Genomic DNA, 23660 nt, shown 5'->3' on the forward strand with positions numbered 1-23660 from the left:
TCAAGAGAAACTTCATGTTTGGACCTGGTCTGTACATCTGAGAAAACAATACTATTCCTCCCATTCCCCAACCTCCCACCCAGATGGAGGGCAGTAGATCCTTTATTCAAACCCTCTTACCTTTTTTTCTTTTCTCTTTTTCTTTAACTGAGCTGTTGGCTTCCAGAGACTATTTGACACCAAAGAGCACCATCATATTATTGCAGGAATTGTTGAGCTAAAATCCTGCCAAGTGGTAGGCAGCCTTGAAACATTTAGAAACGAATGTCGTTTCTCTCCCTACGGTAGTGGTCTTCAGCCTTGACTACACAGTAGAAATTGGAAGCTTTAAAAGCTCTCCATTCCCAGGCTGCTTCCTACACCGATTAAACCATGATTTTGGGGGGTAGTCTGGCAGGGTCATGAGCAATGCAGTCAAATCAGAACAGACAGAATTTTAAAATTATGGATGAAGCAGAAGTATAAATGGAATGAGAAAAGAATATGGGTTGAAACTCTGTTGTTGCCAGGGCTGTGGAGAGCACCCCATCGTTGAGTGGGTCACCAATATTTGCAACTGCCAATCAAGAGATTTGGTCGTTATGCTACACACGAGATGGCCTGCCTTTCTTTCCTTTTTTAAAAATCATTTTACTGGGGGCTCGTACAACTCTTATCTCATTCCATCCATCCATCCATCCATTGTGTCAAGCACATTTGTACATTTGTTGCCATCATCATTCTCAAAACATTTGCCTTCTACTTGTGCCCTTGGTACCAGCTCATTTCCCCCCTTTCCTTGGTTCCCCCTCCCATATGATCACTTGATAATTTATAAATTATGATTATTTTGTCATATCTTACACTGTCCGACGTCTCCCTTCACCCACTTGTCTGTTGTCCATCCCCCAGGGAGGAGGTCATATGTAGATTCTTGTAAGTGGTTTCCCCTTTCTATCCCACCTTCCCTCCACCCTCCTGGTATGGCACTCTCACCACTGGTCCTGAAGGGATCATCTGTCCTGGATTCCCTGTGTTTCTGGTTCCTATCTGTACCAGTGTACATCCTCTGGTCTTGCCAGATTTGTAAGGTAGAATTGGGATCATGATAGTGAGGGGAGGGGAGGCGGGGGTGAAAGGAAGCATTAAGAACTAGAGGAAAGTTGTATGTTTCATTGTTGCTACCCTGCACCCTGACTGGCTCGTCTCCTCCCTGAGACCCTTCTGTAAGGGGGTGTTCAGTTACCTACAGATGATTTTGGGTCTCCACTCTGCACTCACCCTCATTTACTATGAGTTTTTGTTCTTTGATGCCTGATACCTGGTCCCTTCTACACCTCGTGGTCACACAGGCATGTGTGCTTCTTCCATGTGGGCTTTATTGCTTCTGAGCTAGATGGCTGTTTGTTTACCTGCAAGCCTTTAAGACCCCAGATGCCGGGCACCATCAGCTTTCTTCACCACATTTCCTTATGCCCCGATCATGTAGGGAAGGTGTGCATCATGGAATGCCAATTTAATAGAACAAAGTGTTCTTGCATTGAGTTAAGTACTTAAGTGGAGGTCCAATGTCCTTCTGCTGCCTTAATACTAAACCTATAAATATATGCACGTAGATCTATTTCCCCACCATCCTATATAAATATATTTACATATTTATATGCCTGTATTTAGACATCTATAAATGCCCTTTGCCTCCTAGTTCTTTCCTTTATTTCCTTTGACTTTCTTCTTGTCCCACTATCATGCTCAGCCTTCATTTGGGTTTCAGTAATTCCTCTCGGTTACATTGCCCCTGATCAAGCCCTACCAGGCCTCTCACATGATGGGTTTACTTTCAAACAGGAAGATAAAGTTTCTAGTAGGACATTGACCCATAATTTCCCATGTTCCAGTTATTGCTCTGGTATATCTATGTCTTACAAATTCAGGTCCATTCAGTTTTACTTCATCAACCATGAGTAGATCCATGAGGAAGCAGTTCAAAAGTGTTTGGAAAGCTCCCCAGGCAATTCTAATGTGCAGCCAACGTGAAGTAAAGACGGCGAGACTTCAAAGCTCATTTGCTTTGGACACAGCATCAAGAAAGACCTGGATTTCATTTCTTGAGCTATGGGCATGTCTGCATGAGCAGGAACGTGTCTTAACTCAGGAAGTCAAGGGTCATCTCATTTTCCTCTCCCAATCACCAAGCTGTGCCTGGTGTCTGGGGAGGAGGAGCTGGTAGGAATAGATTTTGGAGACACGTTGGTTTAAGGAAGAATAGATTGTTATGTCTAAAATCAAAACAGGGAATTTGAGGCTGAATAACCAAGGAACCTTAGGAAAAAATGGGTAATTAGGACAATTGACCATTATCTACAATCCAATGTGCAGATGTTTGTGCCTTTGTGTGCATACAGAGTTCTTTTCTTAAACGACCCTATATTTTACTTGTCTTTAGAAATATTTGACTTCATAGATGGAAAGTAATTCTAATTAAAGTTATTTACCTGAACTGCTTATACTTAAGCCCAATTACCATGGAAAACAATAATCATTATGCATACCATTGAATTAATGTCAGATTAACGTTGATGCTTGTTATATCTGAATCAAACTCTAAACAATGTTCCTGCTTGTTCCAGCTAAAACGGTTTTGGTTCATATGCTATGGTTGCAGATGAATCTCTTAGAATAATGGGAGTAAACACGTTTCATGTAACATCCAAGGTTAGAGGAATAGGCACAAGCATCCGTGGTGGCATGGAGGGTGGCAGGTGGGAACAGCACAAGAGAAAGTGAGCAAGAAGGAGTGGAGGTTGTCCCTGCCTGTTGGTCTACCACATGAGCATCAGGAGCAGGCGGGGCCCCACAACCACGATTGCCACTGCCATCTATCCACTGGACAGAGACTAAGAACTCACACCAAGACTCATGTCCTCTGCTTCATCTTCCTGTTCCATAAGAATCTAGGTTTGGGTCTCCAATATAAAAAATGACCAGGATACCTGGTTTGATAGAACCCAGTGGAATCCCTGAGACCTTGACCCTGAGATAGCCTTGAAACCTGGGACTGAATCCACCCCACCACTCAACTTACAGCCAAATGATAGGTCTATACGGTGAAAAATAACACCAGGGAGATGCCCAGTTCTTAGAACAATCAACGAGATGGGATTCAAAGGGCAGGACTTACCAGGAATAAAGTTTCAATAGCCGAAATGGGTAGGAAAGAAGTATAAAGAGAAATGGATTGAAAAAAAAATCAATGTCGCAAATAAATTGCATATGGATTGTTGAATGTAAAACCAATTTGCTCTGTAAACTTTCACCCACAATTTTAAAGAGTGGGAGAAGAGGATCATGCAAAGAGGGCTTTTTTCCCTTTAAACAAAATAAAACAGGATACCTCAGGGAACCCAGGCACATACAGGGTTGGATATTGCCTAAACAAATGTTAATCCACATATCTTCACTGTTCTTCAGCTCTAAAATACAGGCAGCCCTGGGATTAGGAACAAGATATGTCCCTAAGTATATCTTTTGAGTCATGCTTGTAGATAAGTTGGAATAGGTACGTATGGAACTTCTTTTGCCTTACTTCAGTGCAAGAAATGACTCGAAGACTTTCAATGATTTAATGCATAGCATGTACAGCATGTGAAGGTGATTGTGATGGAGAATTTGATACAAATAAGGCCTGGTTCATTTTGAATGGCAACCTGAGTGCAAATTTGCATAACATTAAAAGTTAAGTACAGGTTGTTGAGGAGCCCTGGGAGTGTACTAGTTAAGCATTTGGCTGCTAACTGCAAGGCTGGCAGTTTGAAACCACCAGCTGCTCTGAGGGAGAAAGGACTCTTTCTACTCCTATGAAGAGTTAGTCGTGGAAACCTACAGGGCATGTTGTCTTCTGCTCTATAGGGTCTCTAAGAGGCAGAATTGACTCAGCAGTGAGTTTGATTCGGTTTTTGATGAGTTGATGAACAAGAATTGATGCATTTGAATTATTGTGCTGGCAAAGAAGACTGAATGTACCATGGACTGCCAAAAGAACAAATACATGTCTTAGAAGAATGCTCCTTAGAAGCAAGGATGGCAAGACTTCATCGCAGGTACTTTGGACATGTTATCAGGAAAGACTAGTCTTTGGAGAAGGACATCGTGCTTAGTAGTGTAGAAGGGTACTGCAATAGAGGAAGACTCTCAACAAGATAGACGGACGCAGTGGCTACAACAGTGGGCTCAAACATGAGAACAACTGTGAAGATGGCGCCGGGCCGCGCAGCGTTTTGTTCTGTTGTACACAGAGCTGCCGTGAGTCAGAACTGACTTGATGCCACCTAACAGCCACCACAGGGCTGTTCGTAAGGTTGGCTTTCCTAATTTGAGACTTCCTATATTTCAGAACGAAACACAAAGTTGGAGTTCGCAGAGCTGAGAGAAAAACAAACATAAAGAAGAGTGTTGTCATTGAGTTGATGTGAAATCATGGTGATCCTATGAGTTTCTAAGGTTGTAAATCCTTCTGGGAACATGCAACCTCATCTTTTCCCATGGAGCATCTGCTGGGTTTGAACTGTGGGCCTTGTGAGTAGCAGTACATTTACCCAACAGCACCACCGGGGCTCCTAGTTGGAAAGGAGCTTAAATCATTTACAGAGGCAAGACGCTTTCTCCTTTACAAAAAGCAGTGGGAAAGGCATAGGATGCCAAGAAACACTCGATCCTCATGGCAAGCAGCCCAGCAAGAGAAAGCACCAAGGAGAAACTGGTTTTTCTGTTTATCTTTCATTCCCAAAGTCTAGCTGTGTGCCTAAATGTTCCTTTGTATCACGGCCCTGGTGGCATCATGGTGGTGCATTGGGCTGCAGTTAGAAAGTCCCACCGCCCATAAAGATTTACAGTCTACAAAAACCCACTGACTTATAGTGACCCTCCAGTGCGGGGCCAGTTCTGCCCTGTCCTAAAGGGTCACTATGTGTCTGGCACCTACTCAATGACAATGAGTTTTTGGTTTGGAGAGCGAATTGAGCTTCTTCGTGTTATTATAATATTTATAGAAGTCAGACAAACTCTGAAAACCCATATTCTGTTTAACTTATTAATGGACTTTAACTCAAGAATAATTTATTAAGTATGCTCTGAGCTATTATAGTATTTGAAGTATACACAGAAGATAATAAATGATCTTGCTAACCATTCCTTCCTTGGCACATATGAACATCCCTAAATCAATGCTGGTTCCTCAAATATTTGTAAGGATTGGCCATTTATCAAACCCTTTCCAAACTTCATCTACCCTGTGGCATCATTTTTGTTTATCGTTTTAAAATGTGTGGAATCATACCCTTAGCAGAGTACACCTATTAGCTAATTTGGCCTAAGTAGTGAAGGGAACCCCTAGACATACAGCACATAACCCTCTTACCATTGAAAGCCTCTCGAGAAAATTGTCAGGATCTTCATGGACCTGATTAATGTGTCTAATAAACTTGAAGCAGTTCTCCAAACCCTGGGGGAACAATACAGTCTCAGAACAAGAAAATACTGGGAGGGGAAATGGTATACCAAGTCTTTGGAACTTAAATCACAATATAAAAGTATTTTAATTTGAAAGAAAAATGCCTAGTGTCGGGATGAATAAAACTATCATTAAGAGATATGTAAATGTGGTGATCCTGGAAAAATGATGGGTTCAGATCAGCCTTCCATGGGCACATGGAGTGAGGACTAAGTGGTTTAGATGGAGTCTTTGGAAGCTACTCATTGGTAATTTTTAAGCTCAGTGCCCTGCTTATATAGACAATGAACAATGGCACACTTCCATTTGATGTTTCACAGATATCAAAAACTCAATCTGTCGAATCTTGAATTTGTGGTGCTTCAAAAACCTCATCCTTTCCATTGTTTGGTTCCCATCTCAGTGACCAGTGGAACAGGACCAACTTCTACCTACTTGCCCAAACTAAAGATGGGGAATTATCCTAGACTCTCCTCCTCCTCCATAGGTTGGACCTTGGTGGGTCGGTGGTAGAATTCTCGCCTATCATGAGGGAGACTCATGTTCAATTCCCAGGCAGTGGATTTCTTGCAGAATTTCTGGCACCATCCATCTGTCATAGGTGAATTGAGTGTTGCTATGATGCTGGAAAAGCTTCAGTAGAGCTCCCAGATTAAGATGGACTGGAGAGAAACATCTGGTGATCTATTTATAAAAACCAGCCAATGAAAATTCTATAAGTCAGTCTACAATTGATCCTGGAGACATTTCAAGACTAGCTAGCATTTTGCTTCATTACGAATGGGATCTCCATGAATCAGGACCAATGTGATAGCAGCTGACAATAACAATTCTTCTACCTTCATCTTTCATACTTTCAATCAGTTCCCCTAAATCTTTCTTGCCCCCCCTCTTCTCTCTCCGTTCTCATCATCACTACTTCAGGTCAGGGCTCACTACTTCTTATCAGGGCCATTGTAACTGCTCCCCAGTCAGGCACTTGGCTTTATGTCTGTTTGACTCCATTCTTTTGTCCTCGGTCATGAGAGTGTGGTATTCACATTATGTTATTCCCAAGCTCAGATTTCTCAGTGGTTGGTCATGGTTCTTGAGATCAGATTAAAAAATTAGGACTTTTAAAACCTGTCACATGGACTTAGCTATACCCATTCTGACTTAGCTATGCCCATTCTTGAATCTCAACTATATATTACTTACCTTTCTGCAGTTGTTTCTTACATTTTCATCCTTCTGTGCCCCTGCATGTGCTACATCCTTTGCCTGGAATATCCTGGCTTTCCACTAATTTTTTCCCTATTGGCTAACTCTCACTTGCCCATTGGCTCAAGCACCACTTTCTCTAAGAGATGTAGACTGCTTCCCCAGCAGGGGTTAGAAACAGCACCCAATGCAGATGTCACACGCATTGCCCTCGTGTAGATGCCAACTCAGAGCGACCCAATAGGACAGAGTAGAACTTGCCCTGTGGGCTTCCACGACTGTAACTTGTTAAGGGTGTAAAAAGCCTTATCTTTCTATTGCAGAGCAAATGATTGGTTTTGAACTGCTGACCTTGTAGATAGCATCTCAAAGCTTAACCCACTAACTGTCCCTGAGGCTTGAAGTCTTTAAGATCTAGGAATGTGTACCATATTATAACCCTGCCATTTACATCATTTTTTGTTGACTCCACAGTTGAGACCACTATCTCATTTACTCTATGGAAGGCCAAATCATGTGGATGAGTCCAATTAATTGAAATAACAAGGTCAACCTGAACTAATGCTACATCTTAGGATATTGACAAATCCCAGGGATATTCAATGACAAACTCTGTCATGTCTCTGGCTATCAAAGAGACAACGGACACTGTCCAAACACAATAGAAGGTCTTTCTTCCCTCAGATCTGCTGCATTGGCACTTAGGAAAGCCTTGTTTTCTCTTGACAACATGCAATCATACAAGATCTTTGAAACACTCTCTGAGCAGTACATAGAGTCTTGTTGTTACCCAGAAACTGCAAGGTGTTTGGGTTGGTGCTTACAGGGGTCATCAGATGCTTTGGTTAGGAAACTTGTGGATTACCTGGTTTGGATGTGAATAAGAAGATGATGTGTCATGGAATCATGGCTCAAGTTTAGGACAGGTGTGCTCAAGGTCAGAGCAGGAACATAAAACATTTGTTTCATTCAAGTAGGTAGGATCAGTCAGAGCTGGAGAAAGTTCTGAGCATGGTGGCTTAGTCAATTATTGTGAACTCTGAGATATTCAAGCTAGGGATATGCTGGCACATTTCAGAATTGAGAGCTAAAAAAAATGAAGCAAAACTTGTTGGGGAAAATTAAGAAAATCCAGGCAACCCAGCATCTCTCATTTTCTTTTTCTCCCTCAAAGAAAGACAAGCTCACTGGAAGCTAAACTGAAGTGGTAACAATTCTCCAATCTAAACAAGAGACATAATGTGAATTCACAGAAGATTGTATTAGGGCTTGTATTTTAGGCATTTCTAAGAGGGCAAGAATGAAACTAATTTGCCACATGTGGTACCTGTAAACACAGAGAAGTACACACACAAAATTAAGAAGTGAAACAAAACTTATAAGCTGACACCACTAAGAGAGTTCCCTTCAGCACTAAATCCGTGATTCTCCTCCTGTCTTGATGGTTTTCCTGACAAGAAGAGAAATGCCCTGAAATTGCAGTAACATTTCCTTTGCACACTGTTGTGAGCTCTTATTTTCAAAGCATTCTCTTGCAAACATTCATTTGCATGTCAAATTAACAGATGTGAATTTCAAAAACCCAGTTACGAGTAGCAATATCTCTACTGCCAGAAGGTATCAAATGCTAAGAAAAAAAATACAGCTTTAAAAAATATTTAATAATATACACGTAATGTTACTAAAGAGGATGGGTACTGAATTTCTGCGAAACACACAAATAAGCAGCAGCAAGATAGTGTTGTTTTATATGAAGCTGTCTCAGAAGCCTCTTTGGGAAGCTATTTCTATAAACACATTTGCAATCTCTTTTGAAAGCACCTTAAGAGACCGTTGATGCAAAACTATTAGTGGAGTAGCTAGCAGTCTTTAACCACTCACCTTGGGGTTTGCAGCCTCACACATAACTCACTAGGCCACCAGGGCTCCTTTCAAAAGGCTTAAATAAATGGAAAGATGTTTCATGCTTATGCTTTGGAAGATTTATTACTGTTAAGATAGTAATACTACTCAAAGTAATCTATAGCGTCAAAGCAATCTTGTTCAAAATTCTAACGGTCTTTGTTGTTCTTGCACACATTCAGTTCCAACTCACAGGAACCTTGTGTACAACGAAAGGAAACACTGCCCCGTCCTGCAATATCCTCACCATTGTTCTTGTGCTTGGACTCATTGCTGCAGCCACTGTGTCCATCCAGTTTGTTGAGGGTCTTTTTCTGGATCCCTCTACTTTACTAGGCATGCTGCCCTCTTCTATGGACTAGTCTTTCCTAATAACGTGCAAAGTACGTGAGATAACTTCTCACCAACCTTGCTTCTCAGAAGCATTCTGGCTGTACTTCCTTCAAGACAGATTTGTTTATTCTTTTGGCAACTGTGGTACTTTCAATATTCTTTGCCAGGATCATAATTCAAATGCATTGATTCTTCTTCAGTCTTCCTTATATGTTATTCAATGAGGTAATCGAAAATGCTATGGCGTTGGTCAGAGGCACCGTATTCCTCAAAGTAACATCATTTTACTTTCAACACTTTTGAGAGTTCTTGTGCAGTAGATTCACCCAATGCAATGTGTCACTCCATCTCTTGACTGCTGCTTCCATGAGCATTGATTGTGGATCCTTACTTGAAATATCGTTGACAACTTAAAGCATATTTTCTCTGCTTATAATGATGTTACCAATTAGTCCAGTTGTGAGGATTCTTGTTTTCTTTACAATGAGTTGTAATCTGTACTGAAAAGTTCAGTGTTTGACCTCATCACTCTCAGCAAGCGAGGCTGTTTCTTCCACATGCTGCAGAAATTCTGGAGGGATAGACTCAGGGTTGTTCTTGTAGACTTATTTTAAATTTTTTCAGCTTCAAACTGAATTTGCCTTTGAGTAACTGATAGTCTTGTTCCACAGTTGGCTGAGATGTTTCTGACCCAGAGAGAGCCTATGCGTGCACAATACCACGCACTGCCCAATCCTCATGATTTGTCCTGTGCTTGAGCCAACTGTCACAACCACAGTGTCAACCTTGAAGGCCTTCTTCTCTTCCGCTGCCCCTCTCCTTCACTAAACAAGAGGACCTCTCCAAGGACTGGTCTATGCTGACAACATGTCCAAAGTATGTAAGATGAAGTTTCGCCATTCCTGCAGCTAAGGAGTACTCTGGCTATACCTCCTCCAAGACTGGTAGCAAGGCTATTTACATCCCTGACTATACCTTAGCTTACCTAGTAAAGAATGTTTGGGCAGTGTATTCTTTTTTTTATTATTAAAAGATCATTTTATTGGGGGCTCTTACAACTTTTATAACAACCCATACATCAATGGTATCAGGCATATATGTACATATGTTGCCTTCATTCTTTTCTAGACAACTCTCTTCTTTTTTTAAATAATTTTATTGGGGGCTCATATAACTGGTATCACAATCCATACATACATCAATTGTATAAAGCACATTTGTACATTCATTACCCTCATCATTCTCAAAACATTTGCTCTCCACGTAAGCCCCTGGCATCAGCTCCTCATTTTCCCCTTCCCTCCCCACTCCCCTCTCCGCTCATGAAACCTTGATAATTTATAAATCATTATTTTGTCATATCTCACAGTCTGATGTTCTAGACAATGTTCTATTGAGTCGTTGGCAACAGCTCTTTTCATTTCCATCCACCCTTCCTCCCACCTTCGTGACTCCTTGATAAATTATAAATCATTATTATTTTCATATCTCACACTGACTGCGGTCTCCCTGCCCCAGTGTATTCTTTTAAGAATATGGAGGTGAGATCAAATTGACAACAGTGACTCAAAACAGCTGGAAAACTTGGGGAGAAGTGGTTTATGTTAATGGGAGAGGAACAGTTTGGAAAAGGATAGAGGGAAGGGCTTCATAACTTGAACAATTTAGTCCGTGTTATTGGATTGTACATGTAGAAATTGTTGAATTGGTTTATGTTTTGCTGTGTATATTCTCAACAACAGTAAAAATTAAAGCAAATGAAAATAATTTTTAAGCAATTATGGGAAGTATCAGAGTACTACTACGCAGAGATAGAAAACACTCTGAAGCAAATTCCTTCCCTGAAATTCTCCTTTTTAGAGGAACAAAATGTCTTCCAAAATTTTATTTGAAAACTTTTAAGTTTATCAACCACGTTTTAAATTTTAAAAACAGAACCAGTTTGTCACAGGAGCCTAGTGAAAACCTAGTCATTTTATAACATACAATATTTACCAATTAGAGACACAGCAATTCCTAGAATTTTTTTCTACAGGCAGGATATTCTTACAATGCTCGTCTATCCCTTTACAGCCATTCTAGGACTGTGCCCACATCAGTGTCATGGTCCAACCGAACAGCCTTCTGGGAGGGAAGACTGCTAGCTGGTCTCTGCTGAAACACAAAGCTGGCACAATGTGCTTCAACGACTGCACAACTCCAATGTGAAAAGCAAAGGGAGCAACAGCAGCCACTCTGGCCCATACCTGAAGGGAGCTTCTTTGTGGAACTGTTCCCAGAACTGCTGCTGCTCAACATCAAAGGCCGTGCACCTCTGCCGGAGAAGGGTCACCTCATTCGCTTGCAGCGGGGCCACCTGCTGTCGCACCGTGATGGCCATCTTTTTAATATTATTCCATTTCTCTGGCAGCTCCTGCAGAAGAGGCTTCAGTGTGGTCAGGCTCACACTGTGTTCCCTCTTCCCCACAGATCTGAAGATGAACTGAACTCAGGTGTCTTCATCTATCGTAACAGGTCATGTGGTATCAATGTGGTACCATTGGCCCATTTTCTACAAGCCCCACCTTCCTCAGCTTTTTTACCTCGGTTGCCCACACTCCTGATTACCTCCTTCCTACCTCTGAGTCGACACTAGAAGGGGGCTTCCAGAAGTTCATTTAAAAATCCCATTATCTTTCTCATTCCACATTCCTATAATCTTTTTGAAGGCCCTTGGATTCCTCCACTATTAACACAGTGATCATCTTGCTAATATTAGTGAAGAGCATTTGTTCATTCTTGCTTAAGCCCTACAATTTCTCATGGAGTATTTAACATCACTTAAACCGGATTTTCCCTCATTAATTAAAAAAAAAGTAGATCATTGTTAAGTTTGGGGAACCAAATGACTCTGTACATATCCCTTCTCTCATCTATATTCAGCATTATATTCTCTCATGACTGACTGAGTTTCCCCAGTGTACCAGACATTATAGATATGTTATTCACTATCGCTCTGAAACACGCATTTCGAGTCATCACCAAGACCCCCCTGCTTTTCAGCTACTTCAACCCACCCCATTTAAAAATGCTGACACTTTCACGCTCCTTTCTTCTCAGAGAAAAAAAAAAAAAAAGAAAAGGAAGTTTGGTACTCACCTCCAGTTGCTTAAACACTGTAGCAGGCAACTCTTGTTCATAGGTCTTCAACAACTCAATAGTCTGCTTCAAGGGCTCGAACATATCATCTGTGCTGCTCTGCCGTTTCTTCAGAGCCATAAGGTGTCCCATAATCTCAACCAGACCGTCAAAATCTCCTTTTTCTACATTCATCAGCAAGCCACTCTCACTATTTCTTATGAACGCTTCAAGGTCAGCCAAGCTAAGCAAAGCAAACAGAATATGAGGAGGCCTCCTCCTCCCACTCCTGAAAAGGAGCTCTATCCCCGCCCCCCAAATAATAGTGTTTATTATTATTATAAGTATTTATATTATTATATATATATTATTATTATAAAGTAAAATTGAAATGGAATTGGAGCCTTTAATGAAAAAAGTTCACCTGAAACAAACAAAACTGTTATTATTATGAAAAACTTAACATGTACCAAGAACTTTGCTAACTATTTTACATCTACTATACTCATATACATTAGACAGTACACACGAGTTCCTGAGAAAAGATATCATGCTTGGTAAAGGATCAACCAAAAAGAGGAAGACCACCAAGGAGATGGATTGACACAGTGGTTGCAACAATGAATTCAAACATAGCAGACTTGGGTTTGAACTTGACACTTAGTTCCGAACAGTGACTGTGGCCAAGTCATTTAATGATTCGGGGCCTAGTATCCTCACCTGTCAATTTAGAACAATAATCTCTGTTTCACTAGTTATTGTGAGAGTTAAATTAGACTCATTCTTTGATTAAATATATAGAGAGAGCATCTTTGGACTGCTGACTACAAGGTCAGTGGTTCAAAGCCAACAGCCACACCATGGAAGAAAATAAGGATATGTGCTCCCATAAACATTGATAGTCTCCAAATTCTATTGCGACATTCTTAGGTACGTAGCAACTGGGATCTTAAATGCCCATAAGCAGCCATCCAAGGTGTAGCTATTGGTCATTCTCCAACCGGGGTTGGGGATGGGTGGGGAGGGGGTTGTAATGTAAATGAAAGAGGTGTGGATTAATTAATTCAAAAGGCTAATGAAACATATCAAAAATCAGTCTCTATAACCCTGACACCAGAGGAACTAGGTAGTGCTTAGTCATTCCTGGAGTTGTTCTGAAAAGAATCACATTGCAAGGTCCTGTAGAGAATGGGAGCAACATGTGGAACAAAACTCAAAGTCATAAAAGAGACCACATTTGCAGATGGGAAAGAGATAGGTAAACACCCAAGACTATGGCCCTTCAGGAAGTGAACTCACATTGGCATATGTATCCAATGTCCAAGTTCAGAGATGGATGGATGAAAGAGGAATTAAAACAGGAAACACAGGGAACTAGCACAGTAGGTACATTAAGGGGATTGCAACAGGTGACTTGAAACAAAATGTGTGTGAATAGTTGAGTGTAAAAGTGATGCTTCAGCTCTGCAAACCTTTACCTGACTACACAAAGTTAAAAATAAAGAGTTACCGCCTCAGAACCCCTACCTAGTTTCGCTCTGAGTTGGAATGGCCTCAGTGACAGTGGGTTGGTTTGTTCCTGAGTCTTAGCATGCTTCTATGTCCTGAAGATGGAATGGTAAGGCAAACAAAGACTCCACTCGTATGCAGTTAGCTTTTCTAGTAGGAAAGAAGAATACTAAGCAAAACAATTTCAAGTAATAATAAACACTACAAAAATAAATAAGAATAAGGGGCTAGAGAGAGTTAGGATGCGAGTGGTCAGTGAAGGCGTCTTTTTGGAGTTGATATTTGGATAGAACTTAAATAATGTGAAAGAGTGAGTGACAGAGTACTCTAGGTAGAAGCAGCAGCAAGAGAAAAGGACCCGAGGCTAAACACCCTGTAGTTTAAATTTATACCTAAAGGCCTAGAAAACATGAGTCTAGAAAAGAAACTGCTAGCAATTGATTGTGTCTACCAGAAACTATGCTCAATACTGACCCCTGGTACCTGTACACGTGGCTATTCCAGGAATTAAGGTCTTTGAAGATGCTAAGAGTTAGTGGAACCTGAGTCATAATCAAGTAAGGTAAATCCCAATCTTATATCCGTATTGTCCTCATCAAAGAGAAGATGCACAGACCCAGGAAGACAGAGGAAGGTGTCACGCTACACAGCAGTTTCAAGCCAAGGAGCATCGGAAACTACCAGGCGCTAGAAGAGAGGCATGGAACAGACTTTCCTTCAAGTGGAAGCAACATGACTGCCACCTTAATTTGGACTTCCACTCTCAGAACCATGAGACTATTTATTTCTTTTCAGATAAGCTACCCATTCTTATTTTGGTGTCTTGTAACAAGTCTTGGGAAAGTGAGCAATACAGACACAAGGAAGGCATGGCTAATGAGACGGAAGGGAAACAAGGGGAGAGAAATATCATGAAATCCAACGGAAGAAACTGCTTAGGAAGGAGGGAGTGACCAGACGTGACAAATACCACCAAGAATTACAGGAAGATAAACCAAACTCCAATCTCACTGCCATCAACTGGATTCCAACTCACATCCTATAGGACAGGACAGAACTTCTCCTGTGGGTTTCTGAGACTGCAAATCTTTATGGGAGTAGAAAGTCTTGCTTATCTCCCATGGAGTGGCTAGTGATTTCCAACTGCCGACCTTGAGGTTAGCAGTCTGACAAGTAACAACTACGGTATTCAACTGTATTCAATTATATGAAATGTTTCAAGATCTTGACAAGAAGAATTCAGTGGAGTGGTGTACCAGAAGCCTGACAGGAGAGCAAGATAGAAAATGCTGGAGTTCTGCTTCTAGCTGCATGGCCTCTCTGATCAGCAGATGAGAAGAAAAATAATGCATCACTATGATAGCATGAAATTAAAGAATTTCCAGAGGCTGGAAATGTAATGGAGGCAAGAACCTGAGGAACAAAAAAGATCCAAAGCTTGTTTCTAAAAGATACCAACTCCTGGGGACTTTGACCTTCAAATCTGACTGCTTAATGGAATGTAAGTGACAGGTAAGCCTAAACCATATACCTGGTGAGGTGTCCAATGGAATACTGCATGCAATGTTGAGTCAGCCAAAACCTACAACCTGCTGCCAGTTAGTCAAATCTGACTCATAGTGGCCTTACATAGGGTTTCCAGGACCATAAATCTTTACAGGAGCAGATAGCCTCAATGTTCTCCTGTGGAGCAGCTGGTAGGTTTGAACTGATGACCTTGTAGCTAGCAGTTCAGTGTCTAAGCCTCAGAACTACCAGGGCTCCTTTGGAACACCATACAGATAAGTAAATGATAACTACATGGCACAGGAGGGATGGCATGTCACCCTGCCTGTCTTGACCTTGGCACTGGATGAACTACTCTGGGTTGAAGTCCAAGGTGGTCTGGGACTGGTATATTTCTTCAAAGACTAGCAGGAAAATATCGCAAATCTTTTCTGGAGTAACATGTCTAGAATATATTCCTCAAAGGATTCCCATAAGTAAAACTCCAAGTAATATAACTATACAATGAAAACGACAAAACACACATCACAACCTCTGAAGTGAGTGCCATCAGAAACAAACAAACAAAAGTAGAAGACTTTAGATCTTGGAGTAAAATAGCTATATTTGAAACAGTTCATGGACAAAAGAGCCCATGGCTAGGTTCCTTCCTCATTATTCCTTTCCCACACAGAAATGTAAAGGGCCTGTTCTGCCGTTGCTGGAACATCACCTCAAGCCTAACTAAGAAAACGCTTTCACTTAAGCACAGTATGTCAGTGAGTTTAAAGACAAACTTCAGAACCCTAAAGAAGCTCTTCTGATCTTACTGGTCATTACTACCATTTTCCTCCAGCTTATCCTTTCAGTCCAAACATAAATTCAGACCCAGGAATAGAGTTAAGAGGCTTCCCAAGTTACCCAGAATCAGTGACAGGGCATGGGCTGTGTGGAATAATGGGTGCAGAGAAGTGGTGGAATGACTGAAGTGGCTAACATAAAAAGGATGGCCCGGGATCACATCACTGAAGAGAGGCACAGAGAAGACATTCAATGTGCGCTCACCAGTGCAGAGTTAACCACCTTGTGCTGAGCTGATGGGCACTTAGAGGAGAAAGAAACAATAATATTTGTAGGCCTTTACTTCCGCCTTAAGATTCACTGTCGTAAAGTTGACGTCAACCCATAGTGGCCCTAAAGGACAGAGCAGCGTGGCCCCCTGTGTGTTCTGAGACTCTCACTGTTCATGAGAGTAGAAAGCCCCATCTTTCTTCCATCCTTCAGATATGGTGTGAAAGAATCAACCATTTTAATTTGACAATCAAAAAAAATTTAACATCATTCTTAATAAACCCATTCCAAGCCTTTAAAAGCAAATAAAGCAGGCCGGAGATCTGGAGCAGAGAGCACGTCTTCTCTTGGCTGTAGATACTGAGCTAAGTCAGTTTCCGAGGACAGCCTCGGCCAATGGCAGCAAGACAGTCAAACTGCCTAGTCTCGAATCCCCTTCCAACCCCAAACATCATAATTACAGCACTGGGGGTACTGGAAGAGGTTGGGGGAGGGAAGGAGCTGATAGCAGTGTTGACAGCATAACCCCACTCGAGAGGAATAAACAACAGAATTGCATGTGAGTGGACATAGTGGATGGTGTAAGATATAGCATAAATAAATAAATAAGGGTTCCTGGGGGATAGGGGGGGGAGGGTAGGGATCCAAAGGGAATCTGATATCAAGAAGTTCAAGAAGAAAGAAAATATTTTGAAACTGATTGTGGTAGCAATGGTACAATACTGCTTGTTGTGATTGAACTATGGAATGTTATACCTGTAAGAGCTCCCAATAAAACTGATAAAAAAAAAAAAAAGCAAATAAAACAGAAGACTTAAAGTTTGAGCACAAAATAAAAGCATGAAACCTGGCAAGTCAATTGGTAAAATAACCAAAAGGCTAGATCTAGACATGAAAAGTGTGTTTAAAATGTAAAGCTTAATCAATGAGTTAGACAAGAGCCGAAAAGGAGAATTCAAACGTTAATAATGTTCACACTACAGTGCAAAGATACAAAAACAACAAAAAGTTGCTGGAATATAGAGGATAGTGAGAAGATCTTAAGTCAGAGTGTCAGGTAACACTTGAGGGTGTCATGGCTGGGGATTTTCTTGAATGGATGTAAGAAAAATAAGACTCAGAAAGTTCTGGCTTAGGAAGAGAGACAGCCAGGAACTGGACAATGAAACGATGCCACCGTGAACATCTGCCTTCTGTACTCTGAGGTTGGGAGAACTATACTAGCAAAAGGCAACACAAATGGAACAAGCAAAAGGAAAAATACAAGGAAACAAAACATTCAACCCTAAAACAGACAAGAAAGGATGGGGGGTGGGGTGCACTGGTAGGAAAAGGAGAACCAAGAAGATATATAATAAAAAGGTATAAATAAATCCAGTATAATACAATAAATATACCTGAATGAAACATATCCCAACCCAGTCCAACTCAAGTCCTTACGTCTGATACTAGTCCAGGGGTCCCCTTTCAGACTCATGCAGCCAAATGCAATGATGCAGAATGCAGGAATCACAGATGCAATGTCCTGCGTATTCGATGGCAGTGGACACATCTCCAGGTCTCTCACATGTCTCCTCACGGCATCCACACGAAGGTGAAGGCAGAGCGGCCCCTCTAAAGAGCCATTTATCTCAGTGGTACCTCCAAATGGGGTAGCTATCCAGCTTCAACCTGATTGACAGGCTAAACTCCACCCATATCTTTTTATGGGTGCCATGTTGCAACCAAAAAACCCTAACTATCACATTGACTTAACTTGTGAAGGTAGCAAAACCAAAATTTTATAAGAAAGGAAAATTGAAGACCAGTCTCAATTATAATCAGATGCAGCAATGTTATGCATTTTGTTGATGATACCTATCGAAGACTTGGAGAAGTCTCTGCTAGTAAGGCTTGTTAGAGATGTCTGGTTCTTGTCATGGCTAATATCCCATTGATATACATGGCACTTCATTTCTAGTTGTAAAAATACTTAATTACATCTGTGTTACTAATTTGTAATTAGCTATTGCCCACAATTGTCTGACTTGTTTTTTCCTCAAAGTCCTTGAGTGGTCCAGCAAGTTAGAAATCGGGGGTAACGCCATGTGCATGGCTGGCATCTGATCCGAAAGGATGCATGTTCTTTGTCATGAACATTAGCCCTGCTTCCTGTTCTTTCCATGTCTCTTTGATATGGTGTGCTCACTCATACTTTGCCTTTGATTTCTTATTTACTGTGGTAGCTCAAATTTGTATTTGTCACTGGCAAAATACATGTTTTTCTGTAATATACCGTAAGACTTGTTTCCAAATAAATCATTTTTGAAAATGTAAACAAAACAAAACAAAACAACATATTTGAAGCAAAATCAACCAACATGTATACAGGCAAAGACAGTACTTTATGCTGTAAATACCAGTAATGCTAAGCATGTTTGATATAAATCAAATAATAGATTTACCACTTTAACATCTTGAGGTTGAAAATACAGTAATTAGTTTAATAGGGGTAGAAAAGACCCTTGATAAAATTATACTAGGTTAACAGTAAATCCTATTAGCAACATTAAGAATAGAAGGGAACTTCAATAGTCAGATAGACAGCATATTTTTAAAAACATACAGCAAATATTATACTTAGTAGTGAAATGCTGAAAACATCTTCACCCTTTAAGATTAGGAACAAAACAAGAATTCCTGTCATCACTGAGCTTATTCAATATTATGGAAGTCCTAACCAATGTGGTAAGGTAAGCAAAAGAAATAAAATAACCATAAATTATAGATGATGAGTATTTACATAGAAAACCCCAAAGCATACCCTAGTAAATTATTAGAATTAAAAAGTTAATATGTCATGGGTGTGGATACAAGATCAATATACAAAACTCACTTTCATTTTCCAAGAAAATATTAATTTAAGATGTAATTTATGCCATAAATAAATGGTAAGTAACATGTTCATGGACAGGACTATTCAAAACCACAAATATAGCAGTTTTCCCCAATTGATCTTTAGTCACTGCACATATAAGCAAGATCACAAAGTATTCTTCTCATTTTTTCAAATTGATTTTGAAATTTATGTTATACAATCCAACAACGGAAAGGCAATTTCTTCAAAGAAGATATTCAAATTGCCAACAAGCACATGGAAAGATGCTCACTATCATTACCCCCACCCACTGCCATCTAACGGATTCCAGCCAATAGCATAGGACATAGTGGAACGCTGGTGGAATAATGGGTTACACATTGTGATAGTTAAGGTTTATTGTGCCAACCTGTCTGATAAACACGTGGGATTTATTGAAGGGTGGAGAGATAAATGGCTCAGTGAACGCTGCCTTTTGAGTTCTCTTGTCTTTTGCTTTCTGATGGTCAGACCAGTGTGCGGCTGTCTTAGCTAGTTCTCTGCCTCAGCTGGCAAGGATCACTTCCTGCGAGACATCCCTGAGGAGAAGCCACATGGACCTACCCTGATGCAGCCCCAGGTGCTGGAGAAGCCGTGTGGAGACCCCTGCCAGCGCTGAGATGCTTACACCGCCACAGGATACAAAGACTTTCTACCCATTGGTCTTTGACCCTCCTGCATTTGGCATCACTGTGTGTGTTTTGTGAGTTTGAGGAGGACTTTGTAGATCAGTGTTAGACATATGGGCTAAGTTGGATTTATGGGCTTGGACTGGATGGGGTTGGGATGCTTTCTGAATGTACACTTACCCTTTATATAAAACTCTCTCTTACACATGTATGAGTGTCTATAGATTTGCTTCCTGAGTTTACCCAGACTAACACACACAAAGTTGCTAACTACAAGGTCAGCAGGTGGAAGCCAGAATCAGCGGAACAGGAGAAAGATGAGGCTTTCTACTCTTATAAAAAGTTAGTTTCATAAACCTACAGGGGGCAGTTCTACTGTGTCCTCTAGGCTCACTAGGAGTTGGAATCGACTCAGTGGCTGTGAGTATAGGGCTGATCAGAATTGCCCCTAGGGGTTTCTTAGGCTGTAAATTTTTACTACACCAGAAAGTCTCATCTTTCTTTAAAGGAGTTATTTGTTTTTTACCATCCCAATGTATAAGGAACTGTGCCACCAGGACTCTTCACTATCATTAGGGTATGCAAATCGAACCACAATGAGGCCACTTCACAACCACTAACAAACACAAACAAACTCACAAACTCACTACCAAAGAGTCAATGCTGACTCACGGCCACCCTACAGGACAAGGCAGAACAGCCCTGTGGGTTTCAGAGACGGTCACTCTACAGAAATAGAAAGCCCATCTTTCTCCTGTGGAGTGGCTGGTGGTGTTGAGTTGCTGACCTTGAGGAAAACAGCCCAACACATAACAACTGAGCCAGCAGGGTTCCTTCACAACCACTAGGTGGGCTATTATTTAAAAAGAAAAGAAAAGAAGTGTTGGCAAGGAGGTGGACAAATTAGAATCATTGTGACTTGCTAAGGGGACTATAAAATGATGTAGCCACTGAAGAAATACCATGGGAGGTCCTCAACAAGTGAATCAGAGAATTACTATATGGCCCACCAATTCCACTCCTAGGTATACGTGCCTGGAAGACTGAAGTGGGGATGAAGCAGATGCCTGTATGCCAAGGACCTCTGCAGCATTAATCACAATCAACCAAAGGTGAAAACAATCCGAGTGTCCATTAACAGATGAACGGACAAACAAAATGTGGCATTTCCATACAGTGGAATATTATTCAGCCACTAAGAGAAATGAAGTTCAGATCTCTGCTATGATATGGATGAACCTTGAAAATAATAACTAAGTGAATTAAGTCGGGCACAAAAGGTTAAAATACTTCATATAAGCAAATGCACAGAGACCAAAGTTGACAAGATTTGTGGTTATTGGGGCTTGTGGGGTTGGGGGAGGAGGAGTTATTGTTTAAGAGGTACTGCTTCTCTTTGGGGTGATGAAAATTTGTGGATAGCATTGAGGGTTTCAGAATATTGTACATGCAATTAATACTATTGAATCATATATTTAAAATGATTACAATGACTTTATATATCATACATATGCATAATGCATACACATAAGGGGACTTCAAAAAATTCATGGAAAAAAAGAATGAAAATATTAGAATTTTTCCACGAACCATTTGAAGCCCCTTTGTGTGTGTGTGTGTGTGTGTGTGTGTGTGTGTACAATATAGATATAAATTCAATTGCCCCTCAGTATCTACAGGGGATTGATTTGGTTCTAAGATCCTAAAGATACTCAACCCTGCATATGCTCCAGTCCCTTGTATACAATGACAGCGTTTGAATATACTCTAAACACAGCTTCTCATCTGTGTGAAATCATTTCTGGATTACTTTAATAACTAGTACAATGCACATGCTATATAAATAGCACTCTACCTTCTCTCTTATCCTTTGAAGAATTACTGTGACCACTTAATTGTTTCCCACACCTCCACCCCCAAATTACAATCAATCCATGATTAATTGAATCAGTGCTCAGCCCAGAGGGCTGACTATATAAGTATATATATATACATATATATTTCCATTGCATATATAAAAGTTTCTATTACTTGTAGTGACACTTTTTTACTTACCTTTCATATAAAACCTTATATATGTATATACATATATTAATTTTATCATATTTTATTTATATTATACATCCATATATATGTGTATGATAAATATATTAAAATATATTTTCAATCATTTCATATCAAAATGTTTTCAATTGCCTCATATACATGTGAAAGGTGGACAATGAATAAGGACGACTTCAGAAGAAAAAGTGAAAGAAAATTCAATACACTTGAATTTTGATGTTGGCAAGGGAAATAATTGGCAAGGGAAAACTCTGAAAGAACAATCTGTCTTGAAAGAGGTGGAGCCAGATATTCCCCAGAAGGAAGGATGATGAGAATTCATGTCATCCACTTTGGATACGTTATTAGGAGACACCAGTCCCTGGAAAAAGGCATCACACTTGGTAAAATAGAAGGTCAGCAAAAAAAGAGAAAGTCTCTCGGTGAGATGGACTGACCCATGGCTGCAATAGTAAGCTCAAATATAATAGTTGTGTCAACAGTGCAGACAGGAACATGTTTCATTGTGTTCTACATGGGTTTCTATGAGCTGGAGACAACTCAATGCAAAATCTGAAGCTAATGTTTTTCAACATATCTCCCATCTAGATCTACATACATCTGAAAGACACACACCTCTCTGTCCTTCCACAGATAATTCTCTTCTCTTCAACTCAAAATGGTAATTTTGGCATCCCTGAGGGACTAAAATTGTGTTCTTTTCAATATTCTTTGAGTTTGAGGTACAAAAAAATGTCTAAAGCAATGGTCAGGGCTATAGGGTGGGGACCATCATTGAGAGTCTCAGAGTACAGCCCTTGTACCTTTGAAGAACGAGCAGGCTCATAGGGGATAAAGTCTTTGGTGAAACTTTCCTAGCTTTTCTCTCATCAGTGCAGTTTTCAAATCTCGATCAAGGGCAATGTAACCGAGAGGAATTACTGAAACCCAAATGAAGGCCGAACATGATAGTGGGAAAGAGGGAAATAAAAGGAAATAGAGGAAAGAACTAGGAGGCAAAGGGCATTTATAGAGGTCTAAATACTGGCATGTACATATGTAAATATATTTATATATGACGGTGGGGGAATAGATCTATGTACATATATTTACAGGTTTAGTATTAAGGTAGAAAATGGGCATTTGGCCTCTACTCAAGTACTCCTTGAACGCTAGAACACTTTGTTCTATTAACCTGCATTCCATGATGTTCACCTTCCTGACACGATCACTGAAGACAAAATAGGTGCATATGCAAATGTGTTGAAGAAAGCTGATGGTGCCCAGCTATCAAAAGATATAGTGCCTGGGGTCTTAAAGGCTTGAAGATAAACAAGTGGCCATCTAGCAGAGAAGCAACAAAGCCCACATGGAAGAAGCACACCAGCCTGTGTGATCACGAGGTGTCGATAGGATCAGGTATCAGGCATCAAAGAACAAAAATTCATATAATTGTGAATGAGGGGGAGTGTGGAGTGGAGACTCAAAGTCCATCTGTAGGTAACTGGACACCCCCTTACAGAAGGGTCATGGGAAGGAGACGAGCCAGTCAGGGTGCAGTGTAGCACAGATGAAACATACAACTTTCCTCTAGTTCTTTGATGCTTCCTTCTCACCCACTATCATGACCCCAATTCTACCTTAGAAATCCAGTGGATGTCCACTGGTACAGATAAGAGCTGGAAATACACGGAATCCAGGACAGATAAACTCTTCAAGACATATAATGAGAGTAGTGATACCAGGAGGGAAAGGGAAATGTGGGGAGAGATAGGGGGGCGGGCAACCACAATGATCTGCATATAACCCCCTCTCTAGGGGATGAACAACAGAAAAGTGGGTGAAGAGAGACATTGAACAGTGTAAGACATGAAAAAAAAATTATAAATTATCAAGGGGCAGGGAGGGAAGGAGAGTGGGGGTAGGTAGGGGAAAAATGAGCTGATACCAAGGGCTCAAGTAGAAAGCAAATGTTTTGAAAATGATGATG

At 40.6% G+C, this 23660-nt stretch overlaps 1 protein-coding gene across 1 annotated transcript in view; it reads right to left on the reverse strand.

Annotated features, from left to right (window-relative positions):
* The window catches only part of DNAH9 (dynein axonemal heavy chain 9), a 397093-nt gene that overhangs the window by 309618 nt on the left and 63815 nt on the right, over positions 1–23660 (reverse strand). Inside the window, exons 16-17 of the mRNA XM_045293291.1 lie at positions 12059–12281; positions 11167–11333 (exon numbers count right to left, since the gene is read on the reverse strand). Of these exons, the coding sequence (XP_045149226.1) occupies positions 11167–11333; positions 12059–12281 (390 nt within the window). The remainder of the gene's footprint in view (positions 1–11166; positions 11334–12058; positions 12282–23660) is intronic.

This window comes from Echinops telfairi, unplaced genomic scaffold (assembly GCF_000313985.2).
Source record: "Echinops telfairi isolate 266 unplaced genomic scaffold, ASM31398v2 ScPeMD7_2010;HRSCAF=2546, whole genome shotgun sequence".
Taxonomy (NCBI): Eukaryota; Metazoa; Chordata; class Mammalia; order Afrosoricida; family Tenrecidae; genus Echinops; species Echinops telfairi.